A 22,411-nucleotide genomic window follows, 5' to 3' on the forward strand; every position below is an offset into this window, starting at 1 on the left:
AAAAAGAGCATTTTAACACACAATTTAACCTGCATGTATGTATTTACATATTCAACCTAGTTTATTTATAAAGCTGGTGAAACATTGGTATTAACCTGTGATGCTGCATGTTTCTTCAAAAGGCTGTCTTCAGTCATCGTGTGAGCGCCTCTGTCTGATGATTGATCAGTCTCTAAAACTCCAGCATCAGCTTCACTGGAATAGAGATCCAGCTCTCCATAGCCATTAGTTAAAAAGTTAGGGGTTTCATATTGACTGTCACCACTAGCCCAGTGTGAGTCTGGATTGTTCACACCGAATGCAGTTGCATGAGCTGACAGTTGAAGAGGAGGGATGAAGCCATAAACATAAGGACTTGGGAGGACAGAACAGACATCTGTCTGTGCAGATGAATAACTGTCCACATAGTTTGTGAAAGCAGGGTCATGTAAATCAAGTAGAGAGTCTGTGTCAGGGTCCAGGATTACATCCAGGTCATCCAGGTCATCCAGGCTGGCTCCATTCCCAACCTGCTGCAGGGAAACAGCGTGCTTCGCCAGACCGATAGACCTCCCCATCTTTATGAAGCGAAGAGACTCCAGCAGGAAGTGCTCAAAGCCACCCGCTTCCTGGATTTTCAGTTGAGCTACAGAAGGGAAATTTTCGAGTTCTCCCACCAGCAGAGGGTCCTCAGCAACCAGGGGACCATGCTCCTCCAAGATCTGAGCAAAGTAGCTACAGGAGAACAGAAACATCAAAATATTTCAATCAGAAGGAGAACAAACATGGAGAATATAATATGTACAAGGTATTGAATCTTTTAACTTACTCATACAAACTCTCTTTGGTTGGGTCAGGGTTGTTGTCCAAAATCTTTTTATAGTGACTTGTGTGTCTGGTGCTGTTGTACTGGTCTTCAAAATTGGCTACTTGCTCTCGAAGATGACTGGGTACACTGAATGGATCACCTGGGTCAAGGAATGATCTGTTGACAGAAGTCTCAATGTAAAACACATGTATAATTACAGTTACAACACTGTGTCCAAGTGGATTGTCCAACATACAATGACTCATCTTCAAAAAAGTCTTGGTCCCACTCTTCTCTTGAAGTTACGCCTCTCGTCCCAGGAAATACATAAACACCCTGAGAGGAAGACGAGAGGAAACAATTCAGAATGATGCCTAGACAGCCAGATTATCGTCATAAGAAAATAACTGCCAATCAGATATCTGACCTTTGGCTCTTTCTGTTTCTTTTTTCTGCCTCGGGTCTTCATAGGAGAATTCTGAAATGAAACAAAAATTATTATTATTATTATTATTATTATTATTATTATTATTATTATTATTATTATCATCATCATCATCATCATCATCATCATCATCATCATCATCAACAACAACAACAACAATGTTGATATGTCAGTCACATTAATGTCAGTAATTCACAGCTGTACATTAATTCCTAATAAAAACATGATAGGGAACAGAAAAGCAGCAGAAAATTGACTGAAAAAATAACTATTTATTTAACTTGCCCATTATGAGATACTGATGCTTCTAGCTATGATGGAACTTCCACACAAAGGGATTTATAGGTGTGTGATGTCACTCGACAGCCCACAACCTTGTAGAATATAATGTATAAATAATGTTACCATCTACGGAAGTCAAGAAATAATGTTAAAGACCTCTATTTAGACCGAGGGAACTGAATTCAATACTTTTAAAGACGTGCGGACACTCTGTGCTAGCTGTTTCCATTTGTGTCCAGTCTTTGCGTTAAGCAATGCTAACTGGCTGTCAGTGGAAGCTTTATATTGACAGTACAGATCTGACACTAGTGCAGATCTTCTACAGCATAACAAGAAAACAAATGATTATATTTCCCAGTTTATTCAGTTAATCATCAACCAAGGAAAACCATCAGCAATTAAGTTTTCAAAGACTTACATTTTGATTTTCATCAGACTTTTTTAGGACTGAACAATGGCCATCTGAAAAACAAAAAATGAAAGGTACATCATGATGTTAGAGCAGAAGAAAGCAACAATGCAAGAGCCTTCAAAACAAATGCAAGTCAAGTTAAACATACGTACCCATCATATCAAAATATTCATCCAGTATACTGTGGCAGGAGACATATTCATCTCTATGCTCCTCCAGAGTCCAGATAAAGAGTCTCATGTGATGTGGTGTGGCCTGTTTTAGGTATTCAGTCACAGTCAGGCCAATGCTCGAAAACAGCTCTGGTCTAGTACCGAGCTTTTCTATAATCACCTCCTGCAGGGGAGCAAAGTTCAGCAAAAAAGCCAAATCCAGCTGCTCCAAGTGTCCCGAGTAGTGCTCGATGAAGGATTTGGCAGCATTCAAACCTTAAGGAAGCAGAAAGGATATGGTCAGATAAATTGATACTGATATCCACCATTGTTACATGTCATTATCTATGCAAACAAACTTGTTTCACCGCCGTCCCAAGAAACAATCTTAACCCTCATGCATGTAAGCTTTTGAAATACCTAAATGTTGTCTCTTCTTTATCATCCATCATTTATTATCATCTAAAAAAGGTATGCATTCAAAGTATGTTTCCCTCCAAACTGTACTCAAGTCTATTTTATCTACCTGCATTGTTGAGCTGGCACGCCCAGTTGGTGAGTTTAGGATTTAAATCCAGACAGCTGCTGAGTAGTTGGACGAGAACACGAGCCCAAACTCGGTTCTTCCTCTCCAACAGCAACTCAATAACCTGACCAAGAGTCTCCAGCTGCTCCTGCTGCCAGTTCAGTATCCTCCCAGCGATCTGGTTCCCCTTCAACAAGTCCAGCTCCAGCCAGGGCTTTAGACAACTTGTCACATCCAACACCTGCAGGCCTTTCTCCTCTCTCAGAAGCTCCAAGTTCTGGCTGATCTGCAGAAGTACTCGATCTCTGTAAATCAGCCAAGCTGAAAACAAGGGGGAAACATGACAGAAAGTGAGTCATCAACACTTGTTTGACTAAAACTAAGATAAATGCAGCTCTGTGTAGTAATGTAATGCAGCTGTCTGTGTCTAAATGTGTTGCCTAAGAGTTCATTCAGCAGATTTAAAAGCAAAAGGAAGTAAAAAAAAAAAAAAAAAAAAAAAGGAAGAAAAAGACAAATTGTAAGAGAATCTATCCTAGAACGAAAAGCTGACAGGCCTTCTAGTTTAAATGATTCTGCTGGAAAAACATAGGATGCATCGCCATGGCTGATATTATTTGTTCACTTCAGCTTTTCACAAATATTTGTTGGCGGATAAGTAAAAGAAACGGCTGTACAGTTAACGCAGATGATAACAATTTGTCAACTGTAAAATGTCCCACTCTGTACAAGTCTTTGTCACAATTCCTTAATAACCATTTATTATTAATAATAATTTTTTTTATTATAATCTGCATATTATAGATTGGGTATTTGTGAGTTGTATGAATGTGCATTGCTGAAACGTCTCTTTCTTGCGTGTTGCTTTTTCTCTTTAACATATGAATTATAACCTGTTTCATAGTACTGGACAAAGTTATTGTGATCATAAAAAAAGGAGCCTGGTCTAAAATGTTCAGTATTGAGTATTTGTGAATTCTGTAAACTTAACACAAAGATCCATAATGAACACAACATATGTTTTAAATCAAAAATATATCATACTTCAGGATCTCCTGACAGTACACAGAAGGTTGAGCGGTGCACTTATAAAAATGACCTCTTCAATAATATGTGCAGTCAGATAAACAGTTCAGACACCCTTGTCATTTCAGCAGCAGTACCTTTCTGTTGAATCTGTGTGGCAGAGTCCTCCTTCTCCTGCAGAATCTCATCATTGATCACCTGCTTTTCTTGAAATGACTGCTTATGCTGCTTCCTCTTGAGCCGGCGTTCTTCCTTTGATTTTAATTTCTTCAGACTAAAAAGTTAACAAAGGTTTATTAGAAACCACTGGATCGACAGGCAGTCAGCAGTATGAACTGTACCTGGCTGCAGCCTCACCTTGTACATTTCTGATTCACTTTCAGCTTCTTTGCTGTATACCGTTTTGGGATGGTGGTTTCAAACTGAAGAGAGAAGGATATTAAATTAAAGTCACACTCATCCCTTAGCTCATGAGCACAATGACTCTAAAATCTCACTCCATCTGCAGAGCATCCTCTTACCTTACACTTTACCAAGCCTGTTGGACCAAAGATTTTGATACAACAGATTCGTCCGACACAGTCTGGAGTCATACAGGGCTCTTGCAGGAAGTCCTAAAACACAACAATGGACTCAGACTTGAAGCAGGTGGAAAGAGTCAGCAAATGTTTAAAAGAAATGCTGCTCTGACACCTAAATGTACCTTTTCATTCTTTTCAGAGAAGGACGATGCTTTTAGGGTCTTCCAACAGGTCATGTGATATTCAATGATGCAGCTCTGACAGCAGCAAATCTGAATGAAACCCTACATGAAGCATATATATATATATTTAAAGTTGATAAGTTATATTTATCTTTAAATAAAAAACAAACAAATAAAAAACTGTCTGGCTGTGTTTAATGGTTGCCATTTACCTTAAAATCCGGGTCTGTGAAGTAGATTTCAGCTTTCAAATGGCCATTGCACTTCTCGAGTCGACAAATGGCATCAGGAATAGGAGGAAATTTGCACAACTCAATAGTGCTGTCCAGAATTTCCTAAAAGAAGGAAATACAAGTAAGATGAGTCCAATGTGTAAACAAAATATGTATTGTCTGGCATAAAGATTATGAAGTGAAATGTAAATATGTAATGTATTTACTTAAAATAGTTTGTCACATACACACACAAAGCTACAACGACAACACATACCTTGAAATAGTCTGGCTGCGTTTCTTTGACAATCTCTTTTGTTAAAGGCCAGGTGAGTTTACCAGGAGTTATTTGATTCTTGACCATCTGCAGGGAGTCTGAAAACTGCTGAAGAGCAACTGCAAACCTGTCAGAAGAAAAGACATGCACGCTGAAGTCAGAAACAGCAAAAATGTGTAAATCTATCACAGAGAACTGTACTGTTCTCTGTACTGTACCTGTTCTCCTTGACATACACCCTGCCGATGGCATAGAAAACCAGACACTGAAACGTCCTCTCCTCAAATGATTTGATCTTCTCCAGAAGTCTTTGTGCTTCTCCAAGTTCCTGTGTTTCACAAAGCAAACACATAATTTCACTTATATTTTCAATCCTTAAATTATCCTGGTCATGTAAATCCTCTTCGACTTGAGGCAAGAAAAACTAGCTTCAACAGGAATACTTAGAGCTCGACAGACATGAATACAGCACTTTGTTGTAGCCTCTCCTAAGACACAACACCACCAAAAACGTCAGAGGAAATTATTACAATTTTATGAAATATATCAGGCTTATTAAGCATCAGGGAAAGCCGTTGTGCAGCTGGATCTTACAGAAATGGCTGCATATCTAATGAGTGAGGATAACGTTTACAACACAATCTAGTAAACTACACCAACCTCAGGCTGGCCGATGTCTGTCAAGGCTGACGCTCGGCCATACAACAACAACAGCAAATCCAGTATGGAAAGTCCAAGTTCCTGAGAAAGAAAAAGGAAAATCAATCAATTAATCAATCATCATCTATTCTACTGCTTTTCTGTTAATCCAGTGATAACAAACTTAAAGCTTTGATAAGCTTCTTAAATTGCCACAGTTGGGAATGTATAATGTATAAGCAGAGTACACATCATCTTCATAAAGTTTTATCGTTGTCTGGATGGTGCAAAGTAGCCAGATGTAAAGACAAGGCAACACAAATCTGCAGTTAGGCTGGACTGATATGCTCTTAAAGCGCAATATCACTGTACAAACTAAAAGTATAACCATGTCCTGTGCTACATAACTCTGAAAACAAAACCCAATATGTAAAAGGTTGTCACACACTATAATTCTCTAAATCTGTTTGCAAAATCTTGAGAATTTTGGCACACACAATACAGCATTTTCTGCAGCAGTGTAAAGTGCTAAAGTTGTGGCTTGCACATCTGTAATATGATCACCTTGAGCGTGCTGGTTTCCAGTAAAGCAAGTGCCTGGCTGAAGGCCTGCTCTGCATTGCGGCTGCGGAGGTCAGCCAGAGCAGTGTGGGCATCCTGCACCATGGATCTCAACTCTTTAACCACACCTGCTTTACTGTCATCCACCTTTAGGATCTGAAGACAAAACACATCACAGCAGGTCAGAAGTTTCAGTTAATGAGACTCATGACTAAAAACCTATATTAGTCATTGTAAAAGTTAAGATGCTATTCAATAAAAGCCATTAACACTCTGATACAATACGACATGCCACAGTTTTCCCACCAACACTGTACGGGAAAAGTCTCAGATACATTTCCACATGGTTACATTACCGTTGAAAAGTAAGTAAGAAAAGCTCTACCTGATCTCCAGATGGATTTTTGCTCTTTGGTTTCTTCTTTGCTTCAGTGTTGGACTCCGCTTTCCCATCCTTTGAAGAAATTTCACTGAAAGCACAGAATTTTCAGTCACATAGTCTGAAACACAGCAACACCATTTTCTGTGAATCATCTAATGAATGATATCTCCGTGGAGGGATAAATGCTTCTTATATAATGTACGCATGTATTCTTCTTTTTTTTACTCTACTTACAGATAAATATATGCAATGATATAGAACAAAAAGGCAGATATCACAGTAAGTTCCTGATTTTCTATAACTCTTTAACTTAATGAGTTTGTTCCTGAAGTATCCCCTCAGGAACATCACTCATCAATTATCATTAGCATGCACATTAGCATAAGCATTATTATCAGTCTAAGAACTTCAATGAACCTTTTTGATATTTTGGAGTCTTTAGTGTTGTCCTGTGCCTGTGCAGTCTTTTCATTTTTCCCTGGAAAGAGAAAATCAGTCATGAGGTCATTAAATGCCATCGGAACAGATTAGTTTCTCTTGGATATGATCAAATAACACATTTGTGTAAAATTAGCATATGATTGCTTGAAAACCATAAACAAATCACTTAATTGTTATGGCTTCACAAATATTAAGAGAAACCATTGATGGAAATATTTCTTGCTTTCAGGTGTGCCAGTGACTCACCTGGCTTCTTATCCATTTTATTATGTGGAACCTGTAGACACACAAGTTAATTATCAACACTGAATGACAAACACACAGTACAGACAATTATGCCAGCTGCCTTTAACATCCCTGTTATATTCTTAAAGCTGGCTGACAGGTGCAACTCCCAATTATTTTTATTATCAGTTAACTGATTTGCCTTATTTTCATCATGTACATTTTTAACCTTTAAACAACAGCTTCAAATTAATTTTGATGGTACAGTGTGTTAATGGTGTCTCTGCCCCCATCACTTGTTTCTGCACTTTGAAACGGGCTGGCCACACTGGTTGTGCGAGCTGTGCGTGGCATAACATTTCATTTCAGCATCCATGTAAACAGGTTAGTATTAGAGATGCACCGATCAGGATTTTTGGGGCCGATCACCGAAAGCAGTATCTGCCGATCCCGATATTGCCGATCACCGATCACAGCGTCAAATCCATACATTCTTCTATATCATTGTCTTGTATAACTTTCATATATTTAATTAATGATTCTTCTTACACAACATTGACATTGTATTATTAAGTATAAAAATTAGGAGATGAGAAAGTATCATGAATTGACCACCGTTTTATTGCAGGCTGAGGCAATGTGCAATATTTCACACTCTAGAGACTCTCTTAGAGACAACTTGTACTCAGCTTACATAGAGTAACTGTAGCTTACTAGTGGGAACGCATGCAGTCAGGGAGGGAATTTTGTCATTTTAGGGGCAAGTCCATTTGGCCTTCAGTTTTTTTTTCAGGGGCACCAAGGCCACATGACAGGGCACAAAGGCCACTGAGTAAAATGTGTTGATTTAACTTTCAGACAGATACCATAACATCCTAATTATAATAAGACATGGATTGTGTATTAAAACATTTTTTTATACCAAAATCAAATTAAAGTTACATTAGAAAGTAGTTTTTGTTAAGTAGGGTTAGGGTGAGGTGATTTTTGTGACACCTTACTGAATATTAGTGTTACTGAATATTTCTCCCAATAGAAATTCCCCAAAATTATGGCAAAGCACATTTTTTCCAAACAAAAAATTGTAGAATAACCAGCAGGAGACCACTGATGTGTGGAGTGATTTTGGTGACACTACACTCTGAATAATAGTTAAGTTATTGAATTTTTTGTAGTTTCTCTTTTCGGTGTTGCACTTTGTAGACGGTCCCTGCGCCCTCGTCTCACAGCTGGCTGACCATACAGACCAGAGTTAATGTCCAGACACTCGTTTTGATTAACATACGGTTGTAGCTCGTTGTCTACCGTACTACGGTAGGAAAGAGCCGTCGTTTGTGTTTTAACAAGGTTTCACTTATGAGTTATTGATCCGGGAAGTTCGAATCTGTGAATATATTTCCAACTTTACCGGACTAAATCCTACCACATAAGTCAGTTACGCATCATGTCAAAACCGGCTGCGCTCGCTTTCGCACCTGTGCTGTAAGTTTCGTACTTCTGTTTTGAGACGCTGCTGCTGTTTGAGAGGCTTTCACGTGAGGTCATCGTGATGATGAGACTCCACCTGCGCGAACCGCGGACTCACTGAAGTTACTGTGAGTGACTACTGTGCACTCAGGTGGCTGTAATTAAAGGCAAGCTCGCTACGCTGACCGGGCCAGGGGCACAGAGGCCACTGTGGCTGTATGATGAGTTTTTTTTTCACGGGGCATCAAGGCCAAAGTGCGGGGCAACCGCAGCCATGAAATTCCCTCCCTGCATGCAGTTAATGCACTGTCTTTATACTTAAACGTCATCTGATCGGCCTGATGTGATCTATTTTGAGAACTCTGATCAAAACCAATAGGGGTATTATCGGCCGATTGCGATCGGTTACCGATCGATCGGTGCATCTCTAGTTAGTATGGCCACAATTACTGGGTGAGATGTGCTTCTCACGCATGTCTCAATTGAGGCTGCAGTGATGCTTCATCTAAAAGATTCCATGCTGGCCTATTTTTCTCAGCTAAAATAGACTTCCCAGATAGAAGGTGCAGCGCCTAGTGTCTTTTTCCTGAGCACTCCAACCTTCTTGATCCGCCACTCCAAGCGCTTCGAGTTGAAAATCTCTCAATTTTTCAGATAGAAACTGGTGACTGGGGATATCACTTTATCTACAATCTTATCTTTTTTTAATGGACCAATTTCTTTTAATGTTAACAAACAAAGGAGAGGGATGTTTCGGTGTAAACACAATAATATCCGTAAGAGTTACTCACCTTACTCTGTGGAACAGTATTGGTAGCTGGATCAGTCTTAACAGCTTTAACGATCTGTGGTCGTGTCTCCATTAAATGTGCTCTGTTAGTGCTGTCCGATCTGTAGGGGAAAAAAAACCCAGAAACACAACTGATTGTCAGTTAGTGATAGGGGAGATTCTAAAGACCCAGGAATGCACACAAAAATTGACTGACAAATAACAGTCAATAAAAGGTACATTAATTGTTTTACCTCTGGGTGATAAAACACAGCCTGCTGATTGCAGCCTCTCTTAGTGAGAGGTCCACACTACTGAGGAATTATAACCAAAGGAACATCCAGATAAGTTTAACTGGCTAGCTCATGCCTCTCCTCTGAGACTACGACACTGGTCATTTTATTGTTTATCTTTGACAGAAATGTCAATGGCTAGAAAGAAATACAATCCAACAATAACAAAGGCAGAATAGATGATCTATTCCATCAATAAGTAATCATGTTTGTGTTTAAAGGTAGTACACACATACCTTTTACTATGAGTTTTCTTCACCTTTCCAACTGAAAGCAAAGCACAAAAACAGTTTCAGTTATGGGTGACAGCAAAAAAATTATTTTAACCAGGTCAGTGATTAACTAGTCATTTTTTCTTCAAAAGTTTCAAAAGTAGTAACCCTACTGAATCCCAATTTCCTCCCCTAAATATATTTCTATGTTATTTTAATACAGATCAGAATACTTTTGTTCATAACTTATAGCAAAACTCTCGGCAAAATGCAACCTCAGCTTTTTTGTGAATGTATATGAGTCAAACCGAAGAAAGAGGCACTTTTAAGATTTCCCGTACTTTCGTATTCGGGGAAGCTCATTCTTAATGGAGTGCAACGGGCACTCCTACGCTAGCATTAAAATCGCTATTTTTAAAACACTAAGAAGGCTCGACACAACATGAAACTTTGCTCGTAGTATCACCAGGGTCTCTACAAATGAACACGAGCATACAACATTGTTTGTGTACACAGCGTTTATTAAAAAGAAGGTTTTTGGACAACTCACGTTAGCAGGCGTTTCCTCCACTAGCCGCCATTCTGGCAGCTGAGAAGCGTCGATCTCAGAATGCAATTTAACCTGGAGGTGAGTTAAGGTGGACCTCTCCTAAAGCTTAATTCCATATAAATATACGGATAATTCATTGTTTTGTCATTAGCGAAAAACAATATTGACCTTGAAGTTGAAAAAGGTGCCTCATATAAGAAATACTCAAGCCCCCCCGCGCATCGCAGAGCCCACGGACGTAGGCCCCAAAGGATGACGGGCTCGGGGCAAAAGTGAGGACACAGGCCAATGTCTGAGCCTTGGTATTCGCTGTAATGGTAAGGGCACTAGAAGTGCAAAAGGCTAAATGTGTGAAGATTTGGATTTGTTGTAATAAGCCACGCCCACAATAACCAGTCATGACCACCTTCAAGATATGGCCTCAGGATTGGCCCTACATCATACCGACCAAATTTCGTAAAAATCGGTATAGCCGTTCAAGAGATATAGACTTCCCACATTTTTAGCGCCCCCTAGTGGCCAAAATTCACCAAATTCAGCTCATCCCTTGCCAGTCTCATGCATACGCGTTCCCTCTGCCCCGGCCCCCTAAAAGGCCGGAACCGTCACGTGATATTGCGTGGATAGTTGTTGCCGAAAGACAGTAGCGATCCACCTCAACTCTCCTCAACGTTACGTTGCATTCTGAGATAGATACTTGAACTGCTGTTAAGGTGAGTTGTTCCAAAAATGTTCTTTTTAGAAAACTTAGGGTGCTCGTGTTCTTGTGTAGAGACCCTGGTGATACTTCAAGCAAAGTTTCATATTGTGTCAAGCCTTCTTAGTGTTTTAAAAAATAGCGACGTTGATGCTATGGTAGAAGTACTCCTTGCACTGAGAAAATGAGCTTGACCCCAGAACGAAACGACAGTACATCTTAAAAGTGCCTCTTTCGTCGCAATTATGCTGTTTCACAAAAGGTTTGACTCATATACATTCACAAAAAAAGCCTAGGTTGCATTTTGGCGAGAGTTTTGCTTTAACAACATATTTCCAACAACAAGTTTTCTCAGTATTTTTTCTGCTCTTGAGTCTTGCCCTTACATTTTCGGGCATTGCATAAAAGTACAGATACTGTCACCAGTGTAAATCTGTCTGATTTTAGGCATTCTTGCACAGTTTTTCTATGAAGAAATCTGGACTTCCAGTCTCTTTTTGATGTATCAGAAATATTTAAAAGAAAAAAAGGCAAGTATGATTCAAGATGCTGCGGTGAACATCACATCAGTACGGTGAAAATACCTTTAGGTTCTGGCTTTTCAGTGATGAATTTCTGGTGTTGTTGTTCCAGGTTTTTGAGCCCCTCTTCGTCATCCTTACACAGAATCCGGGCTGAATCGTTGGCTTCAATGGCCATTTTGGTCTCACCCATGGAGAACAAAGCCTCACAGTACCGGTAGTGACCCTGTCACAAAATAGTGCTTTAACTTCTGACTCCTCGCATAGTTCACACTTTGACTTCAGCAACATTCCTTTATCACTTGACATTTTGTTGTCTTCATTAATGTTTTCTATATCAATACAATTACTATTACATTTTTGACAGTAAGCATTTATAACCATGCTAGCAGCTCTCTGAGCCTATAATCAAAGCTAAATGCTAACATTAACAAGTTGACATGCTCAAAACGACAATGCTAACATATAACATTTACCCCATTTACCATCTTATTCCCTTTGTATTTAGCGCAAATGTTAGCAAGGATGATGGCAAAGTCAGTTTCGTAGGTACAAATCACAAAAAGGGTGTTTGAATGGCATTTTAATTTTAGTCTTTGAGAAACTTATTAACCAAAGAATATTCAAATGTCATATTTTTTAAAAATGTCAAAGATCAGTTTCATTTCCTGTGTTGCTCGTCTGCACAATATTACTGTGACAGGATCATAAAAAGACAGGAGTACCTTTGCCCAGAGCGGTTTTATCAGAGTAGCACGTTTTCCATCACCGACAGCTTTTCTGTAAAATAAAATTCATGTTTGGATGAAAATATTTCTTACAGTCTCATTAACATCTTTGTCTAGCTTGAAGCAGCTTGTTGTTACAAATCTCGCTTGTGCTCTTAGACTTTGACTCATCATGCGTGGTTTAAGTTTATCAGTATGTCAGTTAGGTCAATCCAGACGCACTGCCTCAGGGGCTTCTTGTACTTACTAATCCTCTACTTGTAGGATTCTGAAAGCTGATAAAAAAAAGCTTTTACTTCCATCCTTAAAGTGGGACCAAAACTGCATTAATGAGAAATTTCGACCAGTTGGAAATGATTTCATCCTTAGACCCACTTTATGAATAAAAGTTTAATTTCAGTTATGAAAACATGATATCAAGGTTTCTGATATTAAAAAGGCCAGTGGAAATGTTTCTTTTTCTTTTTTACTACAATCCATCATCTCATTTACTACCTCCAAATATTTAATCAGTAACTACTGATCTGAATAGGCCAAACAACTTTCCTACTGATACTACAAATGAAAGGTGCTCTGGAATAAGTGATACTTACAGGTATTTCTCACTTCGGATATAGCATAGGGCTCTGTTTCCATAAATTATGTGGTTGTCAGGACTGGATGGAGAAAAAAAAAATTCCATTTTAAAATTATCAACATAATGGTTATACATGAACAATCTAATAGAAGTATTCTGCAATGGATTCCATCTTTGTGAAACATATGTAAAATATTTTATGGTGCTCAATCTGTTCTTTTTGAAACATAATTTGATGCGTTTTATATTACACTGTGCCCTAAATGTCTTATAGAAGGTGATGACAAAAACTGAAATACTAAAAAGGTTCACAACGATGAGGATTACTTGCAGTACTATTACAATTTATTGTATTGTTGGAAATATATATATAAATACAGATTAATGTTTCACGTCAGCAAAAGAGGAACTTTTCAAGCAAAAAAAAAAAAAACTTACTAATATTTGATGGCTTTGGAATAAAACTGCACAGCATCTTCATACTGCTTTCTCTGAAAGTTCTCATTTCCTTTCCTCTTCATTTCTTCACTTTTCTGGATGAGGAACATAAAAACACATTTTTATGTCTACAAGAACAATACAAACATTACAGGATAGTCAAGGTTATGACTGCCACAAGTGTAATCCATCACTCAAACACAGGATGAAATGAATAAAACATTCAACCTGTAATAATGTGTCAGCAGTGAGAGTGCCACAGGCCATGACTGCTGACTACTCCAATGTGTGACACAGATCAACTGCATTCTCTGTTGCGTGTTATACGAGGCTAATGTTGTTGTTATATGAAAAATTGAAAAATGGCTAGCTGTAACCGGTAATCATGATACCAAAAGCATCTAGGAAGTACTGTAAGAAAACATTACAACATTACTACAAAAAATTACTACAACAACACCTGTCATAAATCTGTGATAACACTATGAAGACCTTCCCATTTCGGAAATGATGGTAGTATTTTAATTCACTGCAGTATTCTTTTTTTTATATCATTACACAGTAAAATAAAAAATGCATTTCCTGGGGTTTAATATTGTATCCTTGTGTTAAAGGTGCACCACGGAACTTTTGTTATAGGTCTGTAACAGAAGGAGCTCTTGATACAGGGAACAGCACTTTGTAAAAGCTAACATGAGTTAAAGAAGTAGGCTACTATACTTCTTTGTTTATAAACATCTTCTTGGTTTTTGTTCGCAAAAACTTCAAACTTCCAAAGAAAGTAGTTTAGGTTATCCTCCTCCTGATCTAAAAAGGTGAGTGGAGGCCAAGAGTCTTAGTATTTTACTACAACTCTGTATCACTACAGTCCAATCAAATCTGATGGATTTCACCTAGATATACTTCACATAACTGAAGCTGAAGATTTTTTGCCTTTTTACTGTGTCAAGTATTGTTGTGAAATGAAAGATGTTGTTTATACCACTTGAAATATTGCAAATACGAGGTGTGTAGTAGCTAATGGGAATCTACATAACACAATTACGGTAGTTACTCTTTATTTTCAAACCACCTGCAGTTACTAGCCCTTTTTAGATAGAAAAGGCGGCACATTTGCTCCAAGGTAAGGGCGGCAATGTGCCGGCCTGTCTTTCTAAAACCGAGGCGTAATATTCCTCCTTTTCCAAAAGCCGCCTCTGAGGTAGGCGTAAACATGTGACATGACGTTAAGCTCGAAGTTGGGCTGTGAACGGTGACATAGAATTTGTCTTCAAAATAAGAGCTTTACATTGCACCACATTGGAGTTTAGAACTGGGTTCTTAGCAGGGGGCTTTTAATTTGAAAGTAGCGACCGTCCTTAGCTTTCCGACACAACAACAAACTAGCTCAACAAAACAGCTACAGAGACCGAGGAGATGCCATCTCCTGGATCTCAGCGGCTGTCCAGTTGTTCATCTTAATGTCCGCGGGTGAAATAATGGACTGACTGCTGTGATCAGCTGTTTCTTGGTTTTAAAACTCCCCGGCTGTGGGTCGCACAACAGTGCAGGTCATTGACACCTCCGCCCACCTCATGCACAGGCCGGCACATTGCCGCCTCGTTTTTAGAAAGCAGTCGAGGCGGAAATAAGTGTATCCTCTGAGGCGGAAAATCGGCAGACCCCAACAGACCCCAAATTTGCCGGCTTCTGTCTAAAACCGCGGACCGAACTGCCAAAAGGACGGGCAAATTGGCGGCTTGGTGCTCTGTCTAAAAACGGCTACTCTCTCACTAAGGCTGTTCAGGTAATTTAGTAAACACGGAGTACTGTCTGAACTCAAACATGTACAAGTTACACAGGAGACACACAGGTGCCTGTTAAAGCAAACAAACAGCCTGCAGATCATATGTGTCTTACCTCCATTTGGTAGTCTGATGGTCGAGCCATCAGCGACCTCATCGTTTTCTCCTTGTTTCTACCCATGTCCTGAATATACTTGGCAACTGAAAGCAAAAAGAGGGGTGTGTATGTGTTAATTATCTACATACAGGTTCTCTATGGAGTTAGATTTGTGTCTTTATTACATGCGAGAAAATAAATGATCTGAGAGAAAAAAATATTTGAGAGACAAAGTTATCGCACTGATAGCAAAAAAGCATTTTATGAGAGAAAAAAAATATTTGAGAGAAAAAGTTTTCATACCAGTAGCAAAAAATAATAATTTTAAGACTAAAAAAAGTTTTGACGTAAAGTATTTTCTCATAGAACATAAATAAAACATAAATTTACAATTTTAAAAATTATTTCTGAGAAAAAAATTTTTTTCTCTCAAATATTTTTTTTTTTAAACTCTCAGATATGTTTTTTGCTATCAGTGTGGAAACATTTTCTCTCAAAAAAATGTGTTTCTCTCAAAAGGTTTTTCTTCTCTCACAAAACCGAAGTCTTTGCTCTCTCTGCAATTTCTTGCTCTCATGTAAGGATTTTGCTCTTGCTGTGAAAACAATGTCATGGGCGGGGCCACATTCCTATTGGCCAGTCGGGTGGCCAGCATAGATTCATCTGCATAGATGCGCTGTCAGATGAACGCGGAGACGCCGATGTTTGGGTAAGATGATGACACACACAACTCGATGGGTATCTAGCTGAGCAAGTTGGTAATCAAAATCATTCCCATCACAGGAATGACTGTCTAGCCCTATCAGGTTAGAGAGTAACAGATCAGAGGTATTAAAGGATGTTTAAGTGGTTAGTAATGTGGAGTTCTGCTCAGCTAACATCACTCAAGTTTAAACATTGAATTGGCTATCCTCAATGTAAGCTAGTTTGCAATTACTTATGTGTTTGTCAGATTGTCATGGACAAAGAATGCCAATGCCAAATGAATATGTTGATTTAGATAGTTTCACTCCTTATTTAGTGAGTAGTGAGCTTGTTTCTACCTTTGCACTTGCTATAGCCTTAAAGCACCTGAAGAGTAAAACAAAAATAGTTTATTCTGAGTCCATGGAGTAAAACTGTACAGGAGGAAAGGTAGTAAGTTTACCTAGCATGATGGCTAATTAGCGATTAGCTTTACTAGTGATTAGCATGCTAATAATATAATACACATTCATGAATATGAGTGCTATTCTTGCCCATGTGTTCCTGACAAACACATCAGTAATGTCAAACTAGCTTATATTGAGGATAGCCTATTTAATGTTTAATCTTCAGTGATGTTAGCTGAGCTGAACTCCACATTACTAACCAGTTAAACATCCTTTAATACCTCTGATCTGTTACTCTCTAACCTGTTAGGGCTAGACAGTCATTCCTATGATGGGAATGATTTTGATTACCAACTTGCTCAGCTAGCTACCCATCGAGTTGTGTGTGTCATCATCTTACCCAAACATCAGAGTCTCCGTGCTAAACTAAGGCAGGGCATCTATGCCGGTGAATCTATGCCGGCCACCCGACTGGCCAATAGGAACATGGCCCTGCCCATGACATTATTTTCAGAGCCAGAGTAAAATCCTGACACGAGAGGAAGAAAGTGCATCGAGAGCAAAGAAGAGAGACGAAAAACACATTTTTTTGAGAGAAAATGTTTTCACACTGATAGAAAAAATTTTTTATTTGAGAGTTAAAAAAAAAGTATTTTGAGAGAGATTTTTTTTTTCTCAGAAATAATTTTAAAAATTTCAAATTTATATTTGTTCATGTTCTATGAGAAAATACTTTGTCGCAAAACGTTTTTTAGTCTCAAATATTATCATTTTTTGCTATTGGTATGAAAACTTTTTCTCTCAACCATTTTTTTTTTCTCTCAGATCATTTATTTTCTCGTATGTAATAAAGACACAAATCTAACTCCATAGTTCTCCTGACTACAGTGTTTGCAGAGATCAGAAAAAGAAAATACACTGAATTCCAGCAACTGCCCAAGCTAGTAAGGTTTTCCTCTTCACATGAATCACCAGAAATGTCCTGTTACTAAGAAGTGTAAATGTCAGAGGTGCATTACTGATTTTTTTTTGTAGCAGAACTGTCTTTGAATGTGTCTTACACTCTGTGAAGATTAGATGCAGGGCTGTGAAGCAGGTGTTTATATGGCCAAGGTCCATGAGGCGGTGGAAAATACCAGGTTCTCCTGTCTGCTCCAACCAGTGTATTGCTTCATCCACATCCCCTGGGGTGCGCTGCTGGTACAAAATACACTCAGATATGTCGAGCATTACACAGGCAATGACAATGACGATACTCATTAGTTTTGCTGTACTGGAAATACTGATGTTTTTTTCTCCTGACACCTCAAAGGGATGGAACAGTTTATGAAAACCGTCCGAACCGTTCAGTTTGACTGTCTCGGTTCGGTTTGCGCGTGTCCCGGTCGGATCATAGTCAGCACAACTTCTTTTTCTCATTTACTAACAAGGCGAAGTGTGTACACTCCAGAGCAGCAGGTGGCGGTACTGAGCTTGATGCCAACGGCCAGTTAACAAGAAAAGAAGCGAAACAGTGTAGTAGTTAGTAATAGAGCTCAGTACCAGTGAGGTAACAGTGAGGTTCCGGAAGTGAGGTTCCGGAAGTGAAAATGCCATTCGTATTCTGCATATAGATTTTGATTATTGGCCATACATAATGTCGTAACCATCCAAAGTAGACCACGAGTTAGCAGATTGTCAAACGATGATATATGATCCTGTAGAAGTTACAAGTCTGTATGATATCAATCTTGTTTTGAGAAAAACATGTTTTATTCGCTATGTCATGGAGAAGTACTACACTACCCACAATCCTATAGTGTAACAGCGACGTCTTTGATTGGTGGAGCTCGCTGTTACCATGGAAATGTTTATCAAACCCGCAAATTTCATGTTAGCTAAGTCCTGCGAACACTGAACTCTACGATCGTTTACCACAGAGCCGCCATGATATCACTTTCTGACCTACTGCGTTTATTTAGTGATGAGGAGAAGAGTTTAAGGGTTCACCCTAACATGAAATTTGCGGGTTCAGTAAACATTTACATGGTAACAGCGAGCTCCACCAATCAGAGACGTCGCTGTAACATTCGCAGTGGTTTATGGGATGAGTAGTTCCTTTACTCTTGAGATAATTTTCTACACAGTCTTGTACCTTTGCTTTTTTCTCCGTTTTCCAAATTTTTTTATTTCAGGCCTAAAACTCTTTATATAAGGATTTTATGAAACGTCAATGGGGTAAATGAATGGCAAATTCACTTCCGGAACCGGAGCCGCTAAAAAAGTTGGCGGTCACTGTTGAGCTCTATAGAGTATCTTTGGGTCAGTTGCGGAGACGTTTGTCGGCATGGCGACAGGAAAAGAGTCCGCACTAGAAGATGCGCCAGCAGCACTGTATAGGTCTGCTGTATAGGACCACTTTGCATTTAGAGTGACCTACAATGACGGCGGTAAGAAAGTTGTTGACACAAGTGCGACAGTGTGGAAGCATTGTGCAACACTTGTTGTTTATGCCAACAGTAACACGACTAACATGTCAGCTGATCTGCAACGACATCATCCCAGTGAGACAACTGGCGGCGCAAGGATGAAAGGGGGAGAGTCGACCGGACAACTTCTACTCTCCGCAGCTTTTTAACAGTCTTACAGTGACGAGTCAGACAGGGCAAAATGCATAATGAAAGGAGTGGGGTATTTCATAGTCAAAGCCTTTTGCCGTGGTGGAGGGTGTGGGATTTCGCTGTATGATTAAAACACGACATAAAATAAAATCCCCTCCTGCAAACACTTCAGCAACACGGTTATTCACTCACTTTATGAAGAGACCCGACAAGGAATTGTTAAAGAGTTGTCTGTCATAGCCTATGTAGCGCTTACCAGTGATGGATGGACCTCCAGGGCTACTGAAAGCTTACTGACTGTGACTGCCCATTACATTACCTCAGAATGGAAGATGAAAAGCTTTGTTTTACAGACGCGCCCCCTTTATGAGAGCCATACAAGTGAGCATCTCTACTAGCATTGTCTCCTCTCTTGCAGTGCAGAATCGTACCTACTTTTAACCCAAGCGTGTCACAATGATGTATCAAATATCAGACTGCCTCATTATTTCAGTTTTAACGTGACTATACAAGACATAATTGATTTTCCTAATGATCAACGTATACCGAACCGAAAACCGTGACCACAAAACCATGATATGAACCGAACTGTGGATTTTGTGAACCGTTCCACCCTAATACCTCAGAGCATCAGCTGGTACTGAGAAAAAAATGTCTGATACCAGTGACTACTTTTTCCCCAGGTATGATCTTTATTGATAATTTTATGGATTGGTCATTGACCAGTGAATAATGTTGATGGCTTTTACACCTAGAATCCTAATACCTTTCTAGAATAAAGGATTCCGATACAAGAAAAACTCAACTGTATTCTGCATCTTTTATTGCAAAACCTTATTTTCTCTCCCTAATGCAATTAACAATTATGCTCCTTTAACTGGATTAACCCCATGAATACAAGGAAAAGAAATATCACCCTTATTTTAGCACCTTTTCACTGGCTTCCTGTCTATTTTAGAATATATATTTGAAGTTTTGTTAAGCGTTTGTGGGGCTCTGTATGGTTAAGCACCTTGGTTCTCCAGACCATCAAACACTAAAGCCTTAAACGACAACACAGTTGTATGAAGTGGCTGTATTCTCTGACGATAAACCTAAACTGAATAATATGCAACTTTCTATAGGAAACTCACCTTTTATTTTGTGTGCAAGTCATCTCTATCCTGGCTTTTATTATATTTTACTACAAGTTTGATTTCATATTATTTAATCTTATTTTATGTTTTATTCCTAAAATTCTACTACACTTAAAGTTAGAAAGGGATGCTATACGTCTGCCTTTATTTGAACCAGCTTTACACCTACTAATTGATAATCATCCACACATAATGCACAAAATAACTTTTTCCGACTTACCAGGTTTAACATGTTGCTTATCCGGAAAACATGCTTTGTTTGGTCTTTTCTCAACTGGAACAGAGAACAAATAAGCAGTTATCAAAAGACTACACTTTTTGTATAAAATAAAAAAATATGCATTCACACTGAAAGAAAGGGTCATACAGCCATTTTTAAGCTGTGAGGGAAAGGGGCTTTATAGGCCGTTTCCACCACAGGAACTTTCTCCGGAAACCAGGTTCCAAAATTAGCACCAGCTACCCAAATACAGATGAAATCTAGGTTGGCGAATTAAATAAAAAGGGGTCAGCTGCCATGAGGTGGTGTCTGAAATAGGCCTTTCTACATTTTAAGTTCTCGTCAGTGCAACACATTGATTTGCCAGATTTGTTTTGCAACTCTGCACACTGGTGGCAGTATGCAGCGAAATTCAGATTCTGACGCAACACCCTCACAGTCTTTTTTTTGTCCAACCAAAAAGAGGTGAAACCACTCAAAAATTAAGAATAAATTAATCGGGCCGCCGTTTAGCTCAGTTGGTAGAGCAGGCGTCCCATGTGCTGATGCTCTGCAGCCCGGGTTCGACTCCCGGCCTGGGTCCCTTTGCTGCATGTCACTCCCCCTCTCTCTCTCCCTGTTTCCTGTCACCCTCTTCAGCTGTACTATCAATAAATCCATAAAAGGCCAAAAAAATACTTTAAAAAATAAAATTAATTAATTAATCAAAAGGACACACAGCAAATCCTCACATTTGTGAAGTAAATCATTTCAGTTTACTAGTCAGATGGTTCCAAAACATTTATTTTGGACCCTACCAGCAATCAAGAAGCTTTTGATGATCTCAGGAACTACATTTTAACTTGAGGATCCAGACAATAAATTTAGACCCCTACTCCAGGCGGTACCATTCTTCAAAGGTTTAGAAACTTATAGGGAAAGGTTTAAGTGTTTTCGGATCCATAGTTCCTGTTTGGGGAAAAAGGGCTCTTACTCAGCTTAAACATAGTGAACTTACAGTCCCTTTCTCCAAGGCTCTGAGGACTGCTTCCACTGTTTCTATCTTGCGAATGTGCCTCAGACTCAAATCCTCACTATAACAAGAAGAGGACAGTTAAAAACTGACAAGACAAACAGACTAAATATAACAGATGATCAAAAGTGATATTATTTGGTAGTTTTCATTTTTGTTTGCAGATACCATTCATAATTGTACTTACTTTGAGTCGATTAGACCTATTTGTAAAGCCCAGTCGAGAATCCTGCTGGACTCATCGCGCTGCAGCAAAATGGGAAGCCAGAAGGCACAAAGTTTCATCTTCTCTGTAGACTGCCTTCTTGTATCAGCAGGAAGATGGCTCCACTGTTGAAGAATCTCATCTAAAAATGAAAAACATGCCAAAAATACTTAGTTCCACCCTGTGAAGAACAGCATAGAGAGTTTACCATATTAGTTTTGAGATAATAAACAGCAAGAGGTGCTCTGTATTTAGGGCCCATTATTTTTTCCTTATATTCTTCAAAAGGTGAAAGATGATGGAATTTCACAACATTTAATTCATTTAAACACTGAAATGTAGTTAAAAACTATTTACTGGATTTTGATGTGAAATCTAGTCATGACTGTAGGGATGTAATGGTTACCGGTGTCACGGTAAAATTCCCAATGGTGAAGGTTACCATTTAAGTTTTAATTACCATGGTAACCGCCAAGGTCAATAACCACGGTGTGGAAAACCCGCAAGATACTTCTTAAGTCTCACTATGCATGCGCAGGGCGCAACATGCGCTTGTTATGTAGTGAAGAAGACATGGCGGAGCACGTGATAGTAGCGGCCCTCAAGGCATTTTTCCGCCTTCAAAAGAGAACTTAATCTGAAGTCTGGGCGTATTTTGGTTATTATAAGAATGCTCAGGGACAGCTGGTTGAGGATGGCAGCCCTAACTACAGCAGCTGCAAGAAGAAAAGTGTTGCGAGGGGCAGCAACACATCCAATTTACTTATTACTCATTTGCGCGACCATCACCCTCAACTGTTAAGCGAATGCAAGGTAAGTTAACCTTAAGCTTGGGTGCATGATGTATGTGTATGTCGGGTTTTCTCTGTCTAATCTGCTGTTGTCACTAATGTAAACTGACTGGGATAGTGGTATAACTGAACGAAGTTGACCCATGATTTGGC

General features: G+C 39.1%; 1 protein-coding gene across 2 annotated transcripts in view; it reads right to left on the reverse strand.

Annotated features, from left to right (window-relative positions):
* ttc3 (tetratricopeptide repeat domain 3) overlaps positions 1 to 22,411 on the reverse strand; it is a 42,120-nt gene that overhangs the window by 13,518 nt on the left and 6,191 nt on the right. The window contains exons 4-33 of one of the 2 annotated variants that reach the window (XM_030437576.1): positions 21,450 to 21,609; positions 21,248 to 21,323; positions 20,251 to 20,304; positions 17,356 to 17,488; positions 15,222 to 15,307; positions 13,323 to 13,417; positions 12,901 to 12,963; positions 12,305 to 12,359; positions 11,643 to 11,805; positions 9,836 to 9,866; positions 9,329 to 9,428; positions 7,092 to 7,122; positions 6,822 to 6,882; positions 6,408 to 6,492; positions 6,026 to 6,178; positions 5,483 to 5,563; positions 5,041 to 5,150; positions 4,823 to 4,949; positions 4,546 to 4,668; positions 4,334 to 4,435; positions 4,152 to 4,244; positions 3,988 to 4,052; positions 3,768 to 3,904; positions 2,605 to 2,925; positions 2,079 to 2,354; positions 1,933 to 1,976; positions 1,215 to 1,265; positions 1,044 to 1,123; positions 809 to 964; positions 96 to 714 (exon numbers count right to left, since the gene is read on the reverse strand). In XM_030437576.1, coding sequence (XP_030293436.1) covers positions 96 to 714; positions 809 to 964; positions 1,044 to 1,123; positions 1,215 to 1,265; positions 1,933 to 1,976; positions 2,079 to 2,354; positions 2,605 to 2,925; positions 3,768 to 3,904; positions 3,988 to 4,052; positions 4,152 to 4,244; positions 4,334 to 4,435; positions 4,546 to 4,668; positions 4,823 to 4,949; positions 5,041 to 5,150; positions 5,483 to 5,563; positions 6,026 to 6,178; positions 6,408 to 6,492; positions 6,822 to 6,882; positions 7,092 to 7,122; positions 9,329 to 9,428; positions 9,836 to 9,866; positions 11,643 to 11,805; positions 12,305 to 12,359; positions 12,901 to 12,963; positions 13,323 to 13,417; positions 15,222 to 15,307; positions 17,356 to 17,488; positions 20,251 to 20,304; positions 21,248 to 21,323; positions 21,450 to 21,609 — 3,731 coding nt within the window. Of the gene's footprint in view, positions 1 to 95; positions 715 to 808; positions 965 to 1,043; positions 1,124 to 1,214; positions 1,266 to 1,932; positions 1,977 to 2,078; positions 2,355 to 2,604; positions 2,926 to 3,767; positions 3,905 to 3,987; positions 4,053 to 4,151; positions 4,245 to 4,333; positions 4,436 to 4,545; positions 4,669 to 4,822; positions 4,950 to 5,040; positions 5,151 to 5,482; positions 5,564 to 6,025; positions 6,179 to 6,407; positions 6,493 to 6,821; positions 6,883 to 7,091; positions 7,123 to 9,328; positions 9,429 to 9,835; positions 9,867 to 11,642; positions 11,806 to 12,304; positions 12,360 to 12,900; positions 12,964 to 13,322; positions 13,418 to 15,221; positions 15,308 to 17,355; positions 17,492 to 20,250; positions 20,305 to 21,247; positions 21,324 to 21,449; positions 21,610 to 22,411 lie in introns of both variants that reach the window. The other variant, XM_030437575.1, reaches the window with a different exon arrangement.

The sequence above is a fragment of the Sparus aurata genome, chromosome 13 (assembly GCF_900880675.1).
Source record: "Sparus aurata chromosome 13, fSpaAur1.1, whole genome shotgun sequence".
NCBI classification, from domain to species: Eukaryota; Metazoa; Chordata; class Actinopteri; order Spariformes; family Sparidae; genus Sparus; species Sparus aurata.